Below are 6,696 nucleotides of genomic sequence, written 5' to 3'. Positions count from 1 at the left end.
AGTCTGAAATTCCAGAAGTGAACCGGAGGCGGGGCCGGAGCATCGGTGAGTGGCTGCGCAGGCACAGGATGTCTGCGAGGGACCATTAGAAGCCCCGGGTAAGTTCAACTCATTTTCCCCCGCCCCCCCTACAGTATCCCTTTAAGGTGCACCTGGGATGGTAAATTGTAAACAGAAAACGGTCCTGCTTCATTGCTTAAAGGGAACCCGAGGTGAGAGTGATACAGAGGCTGCCAGATTTGTTTTATTTTAAACAATACCAGTTGCCTGGCAGCTCTGCTGATCTATTTGGCTGCAGTAGTGTCTGAATCACACTAGAAACAAGCATGTAGCTAATCCTGTCAGAACTGACAATGTCAGAAACACCTGATCTGCTGCATGCTTGTTCAGGGGCTATGACTAAATGTATTAGAGGCACAGGTTCAGCAGGACAGCCAGGCAACTGGTATTGCTTAAAAGAAAATAACTATGGTAGCCTCCATAAAAAAACGTTCACCTCAGGATCACTTTAAACCAGACCTAAACTGTAAATTCCAAAGTGAAAGAGAGTCAGAATGACACTATGGCTATTTCCCTTGTTTTTCACTCAATGATGCATTGGCTGATTTTTGTAATAGAAAAGCTGTCACACACCACTACTTCTCTTTTCATGTACCCTGACTGTGATAGGCTGGCTCAGTGGCACAAACACAAAGGCAGTACCTCTCAGGCCACAACTACTGGGCTGCCCTAAGAGACACTTCCCATCCACCTATGACATACAGTAATCTCTTATAGCCGTTTTCTACTAGGAGTTGTGATCTCGCTGCAATTCCTGGTGCACCTACCACACAGGATTATGCGATCTCACAGGTGTCGTGTCACAGTTGCTGTAGATGATCACAAATGCACAAAAAAATGCATTAGGAACAACATTTGAAATTGGTTAAAATTGTATTTCCCTAATGGAAATATTTCCACGGAATGTCGCTTAGTTTTGTATGGCCTACCATTCTGTGGTCAGATTGCAAAACAGGGATAATGGAAAACAACCCTTAGCAGTACTTGCAAGGACAGAAAACTGCCATGGCAGGTTTCAGCAGAGCGTATGGCTAACCAACAAAACCAGGATTTAGTTGCAGGTTTGTTGCATATTTTTCATGCCACTGTATAACATGCTGTCTGTGCTGATATGGGCTTTATTTTTATATAATTGGGATCCATAAACATTACAGAAGTCAATTTATTGCCTATCAAACCGGCAGGTACATGACCATCAGCATGAAACCATTTGTAACAGAATACCTTTGGTAGAGCATCCTAAATGTACTTTCTTTATCAAAGGCTTGATTGTCAGAGTGCATAGCAATCCTTTCCGGTATCCATCCAGTCAGTGCATGCAGGTCAATATTCTGCAAGGAAGATAAAGCCAAAATTACCATAGTCCCCATGCAAAAAGACATTAATCTACTGTATGTACAACTGTACTACCCACCGTTCTTTACATCGAATACATTTTCTTTCTAGCTTTGTATGTTCCTTATTTATGTTACCAATTAAACCTGCAATTCTGAACCTTTTTTCCCTGAAGGAAACCTTCAAATAGTTTTCGGATCTCAGGGGACCCCTGCAAAAAGTAACACATGAGTTGGGAGCCCAAGTCGGAGGTAGGGGGAGATGTACTTTGCAGCAGTCATGCTTTTAATAGTGAGCCTTGTTATTTTTTTTCCCATTATTGCAGCCTTTTTTTCCTATGTTCCTCTTTTGCAGTATGCCAATGTCATGCCCCCCATTATAGTGAGACATGTTACAGGGCTTCCAGTTGTGTTTTCTAGTGCCCCATTATAGTGCCCCATATAGTGCCCCATTAGTTCAAAATTATTATTATTATTATATGTATTTATATAGCGCCAACATCTTCCACAGCGCTGTACAGAGTATATTGTTCTGGTGCTTCTTATTGTATTGATCATCAATTCAGTATTCCTCTTTATAGAGCACCTTATTCTAATGTGCATTATTATACTTATCCCCAGCTCCCATTGTAGTGCTGGCCATTATTGTGCTCTATCTAATTATAGTGCTTGGGATTTTAGTGTCTCTGATTAATGGGTAGTTGAAGTCTCTTGCAGAAATGGTCATAGGCACATTGGTTATAGTTATCTTCGTGATTACTTTGTTTCTACTTCTTCTGCTGTATATCCATCCTCAGGTCAGGCCCCCTCCTTAACCCATCACCAGAACATGATGGTAGTGTGTAATAACACTCAAATGACCATTGTGCTAGTGGTGAGCAAGCAGGGAGGTTCAGAAAATGGGTGAGGATGACAGAGAGGAGAAAAGAGAGTAGGTTTAAACTTTGTCACCCTTCCAGCTGAGCTAATAGTCCCTCCCATGCCCTCTCTCACAGCACAAATAGGAGCCCATCACCATGCTGCCCAGCCATCTCATCACTCATGACTCTCCGTCATCAGGTGTTTACAGTTGCACAGAGGAGACAAAAAGAGGAGCACATAGATGGCACATAGGGGGAGGGCTCATAGAGGGATGCTTTAATGAGGAAACACTAATTTTAAGGCGCATGCTGCGTAAATATGTAATTTGGATGACAATGCTTCCTAATTAAGCTGTTTGGGTATGTTTCAAATAATGCTTACAGTGTGATCTGCATAAACCATTGTAACATTTTCAGGTGGACTAGAAGTCTTGGTAAAGTCCAATAGATCGTTACAATTTGGTAATTTTCAGATTCTTAACAGTAACAAAATACATAAACCTGCATTGACATCAATACGTGACTCAAACACACAAACAAGGAAGGTACTGCATTGTGTTTCATACAGTTTTTCAAACAGGAAAAAAACCCAAACTAATTAATTTACATTAATTTCCTGATATACGTCTGCACTCTAGCGCTCAGGGTACAATTCTCAGTATGCAATTTTTAAATCCCAGTTTACAAAGATGTTTTTGATTTATTTATGTTTGACTTGCTAAGAAAAAAAAAGTATAAGTGTCATGGAAGGAAAGATGAAGATGCTGGCACTGCAGCAAGTCCCTTAGGCAGGGAGGGGGAGAGGGTGCTGTAATCAGAGGTCCGCTCCAAGCATGCTCAAGCAGTGAGGGTCGTCATCCCCTTCATCCACTGCATCTATTCACAGCTACCTCCGGTATGTGTTTTGTATTGTTGAATATGTATGCAACACTCTATGTCATTTTATGGAAGTTGGAATAAAGCAACTGACAGCAGTGCCGGCGCTTTCCATTTCTTTCTGCATAAAGAAGCAAAAAAAAAAAAAAAAAAAAAAAAAAAGGCCCTGGAACACTTACATTTTAAACCAAAGTGTCCTTTAAGGTGATGGACGATCATACATATCCTATAGAATGATGCGTGTCCCTGTGTTCATGCATTCCTTGTGCCTGGTACACATGCGCGGCACGCAGGTGGACTTCGGACAGCGGTGCAGGACCTAGCACCTGTTTAATGGGCTGGCCTAGTTAGTAATAGCCCGTGAAGCTAGTCAGGCAATTAACATCCCTATTTGAATAGTGTAACTCACCGAATTGGATCCTGGAAAGTCATAACCCCCCATCACTTTCATGTAGGCCTTTTCAATCAAAGACACCCATAATTCATTCTTGTTGTTTGAATATGAGCAGAGCAGCTCCCCATTATGATCCACGGGCAGGAAATCGTCAATTATAACCTGTAAATATTTATAAAGTGTTAGACACTAGTATACAGTATTAGGTACATGTGTAATAGCCCATCAACCCAACAGGAAGCACTAACCTCCTCTCCTCTGCCCAACACTAACCTTCCCTCTCTGATGCCCAACACTAACCTTCCCTCTCTGATGCCCAACACTAACCTTCCCTCTCTGATACCCAACACTAGCCTTCCCTCTCTGATGCCCAACACTAGCCTTCCCTCTCTGATGCCCAACACTAGCCTTCCCTCTCTGATGCCCAACACTAGCCTTCCCTCTCTGATGCCCAACACTAGCCTTCCCTCTCTGATGCCCAACACTAGCCTTCCCTCTCTGATGCCCAACACTAGCCTTCCCTCTCTGATGCCCAACACTAGCCTTCCCTCTCCGATGCCCAAAACTAGCCTTCCCTCTCCGATGCCCAAAACTAGCCTTCCCTCTCCGATGCCCAACACTAGCCTTCCCTCTCCGATGCCCAACACTAGCCTTCCCTCTCCGATGCCCAACACTAGCCTTCCCTCTCCGATGCCCAACACTAGCCTTCCCTCTCCGATGCCCAACACTAGCCTTCCCTCTCCGATGCCCAACACTAGCCTTCCCTCTCCGATGCCCAACACTAGCCTTCCCTCTCCGATGCCCAACACTAGCCTTCCCTCTCCGATGCCCAACACTAGCCTTCCCTCTCCGATGCCCAACACTAGCCTTCCCTCTCCGATGCCCAACACTAGCCTTCCCTCTCCGATGCCCAACACTAGCCTTCCCTCTCCGATGCCCAACACTAGCCTTCCCTCTCCGATGCCCAACACTAGCCTTCCCTCTCCGATGCCCAACACTAGCCTTCCCTCTCCGATGCCCAACACTAGCCTTCCCTCTCCGATGCCCAACACTAGCCTTCCCTCTCCGATGCCCAACACTAGCCTTCCCTCTCCGATGCCCAACACTAGCCTTCCCTCTCCGATGCCCAACACTAGCCTTCCCTCTCCGATGCCCAACACTAGCCTTCCCTCTCCGATGCCCAACACTAGCCTTCCCTCTCCGATGCCCAACGCTAGCCTTCCCTCTCTCTGATGCCCAACACTAACGGACGAGCTAGATCGTTCAAAACGAATGATCTAGCTTGGCGGATTTTTCCCAACGACGATCGTTTGCAAAAGTAGTACATAGTTGGAAACGATCGTTCGTACTAGGCTTGACATGCACATTTCACTATTTCTCCATGAAACTTTTCATTTTTATGCGCAGGCGCAATAGTTACTTTTACGTGATGTAACGTTCCTTCTAACGATCAGATCGTTACACACCTTTTAAAACTAACTTTACTTAGGTCGTTCTTTCATCAATTAAAAGTTTGTTCGTCGTTGACAACGAACGATCGTTGTCGCATGTGTGTACGTAGCTTAACACTAACCTTCCCTCTCTGCTGCCCAACACTAACCTCCCCTCTCTGATGCCTAACACTAACTTTCCCTCTCTGATGCACAACACTAACCTCCCCTCTCTGATGCACAACACTAACCTCCCCTCTCTGATGTCCAATACTAACATACTCTCTCTGATGCCTAAAACTAACCTCCCCTCTCCGATACCCAGCACTAACCTTCCCTCTCTGATGCCTAACACTATCCTTCCCTCTCTGATGCCTAACACTAACCTTCCCTCTCTGATGCCCAACACTAACCTTCCCTCTCTGATGCCCAACACTAACCTCCCCTCTCTGATGCCTAACACTAACCTTCACTCTCTGATGTCGAATTCTAACCTTCCTTTTCCTCTGCCTAAGACTATCCAACCCTTTCCGATGCCCACCACGAACATCTTCTCTCCTATGCCCAACACTAATCTTCCCAACCTCAGTCAATCAGCTGTTAGTGGATCAGACGTTAGGTGAACAGGCTGAAAGCTATATTATATGCAACAAATCAGATTGCCTCTTACATGGATCGGATTTCAGTAAGATGAAATCTGATCAGTTGTTGCACTTTTCACATCTCTAATTCTCTCTGTTCATAGGTCTGAAATGACAAATCCAGCAAGTTGTAGCAGGACCGGGTGAGAATCTTACTCTAGAAGAAAATGATCAGAGCAGTGGACTGGAAAACTTGTCCTGATTGCCAAACCACGCCTTAGTATTTACCCAGCAAATGTGCAATCAAAATGCCCTAATAATAGTTGATGTACACCAACTAGATCACTCTCCCTCTAATGTCTGTGAGCAGCACTATTACATATCAAATACAACTAAAACGTTTTTGCCAGTGTTCTCTGGGGAGGAATTTGCTTACTGTAAGTTTTGTTACTTTGACTTCAAGGTCTTAAAACTGAACCCATAGGCCCATGTGCAATTAACTTTTTCTTCTAATGGTGGCCACTAATGATCCAATCTTTTTTCATCCAATCTTACCAAATCTATGTAGTATAAGGGTAAATTGAGTGAATATACTGAATGGATACTTCAGGCAGTTACCTTATATTACATAGAAATGGTAAGATTGGATGAAAAAGATTGGATCATTAGTGGCCACCTTAAGGGATATTTTCAATCTTGTCAATAAAATGCCTTTTAAATCACCAGCAAGCAAGAAAATATTTGAAACAGTTTTGATAGACCTTTTCCACTTCTTTTGGGTACTTTTTAAGTTGTAAAGTGCTGAAAAGTTATTCTAAATAGAAGATGAAAAATTATCCCCAGGAGAACACCCAGGAGAAAAGATAATTGCATGTGGGCCATGGTGCTACAAGGGAAGCCTGACACATGCCTACACTCTACAAAAATATATTTCAATGTTGTATCATTTGATGAGATTACAGACTTTTACATCTGAACAGGAAGTGACAAAAAATGGAATACATTTCTCTCAGAGATAGGGGGTGTTTTAGTTTCAGTAAAAACCCCAAAATAATTGTAAGCCTATTTCCCTCAATTCAAAAATAAAATAAAATATTTGGGAGAAGCTAAACTTTAAATAGGCAGAAGCAAAGCTTTAAAGAGGAAATGTAGTGAAATTAA

The 6,696-nt window shown here is 43.4% G+C and overlaps 1 protein-coding gene across 1 annotated transcript in view; it reads right to left on the bottom strand.

Moving 5' to 3' along the window:
- The window catches only part of CAPN7 (calpain 7), a 98,109-nt gene that overhangs the window by 40,762 nt on the left and 50,651 nt on the right, over window positions 1-6,696 (bottom strand). The window contains exons 10-11 of the mRNA XM_068236242.1: window positions 3,540-3,686; window positions 1,285-1,391 (exon numbers count right to left, since the gene is read on the bottom strand). Coding sequence (XP_068092343.1) covers window positions 1,285-1,391; window positions 3,540-3,686 — 254 coding nt within the window. The remainder of the gene's footprint in view (window positions 1-1,284; window positions 1,392-3,539; window positions 3,687-6,696) is intronic.

Source organism: Hyperolius riggenbachi, chromosome 5 (assembly GCF_040937935.1).
Source record: "Hyperolius riggenbachi isolate aHypRig1 chromosome 5, aHypRig1.pri, whole genome shotgun sequence".
Taxonomy (NCBI): Eukaryota; Metazoa; Chordata; class Amphibia; order Anura; family Hyperoliidae; genus Hyperolius; species Hyperolius riggenbachi.
Note: the sequence above shows the minus strand (reverse complement) of the source record. Positions and strands in the feature narration are given on the sequence as shown.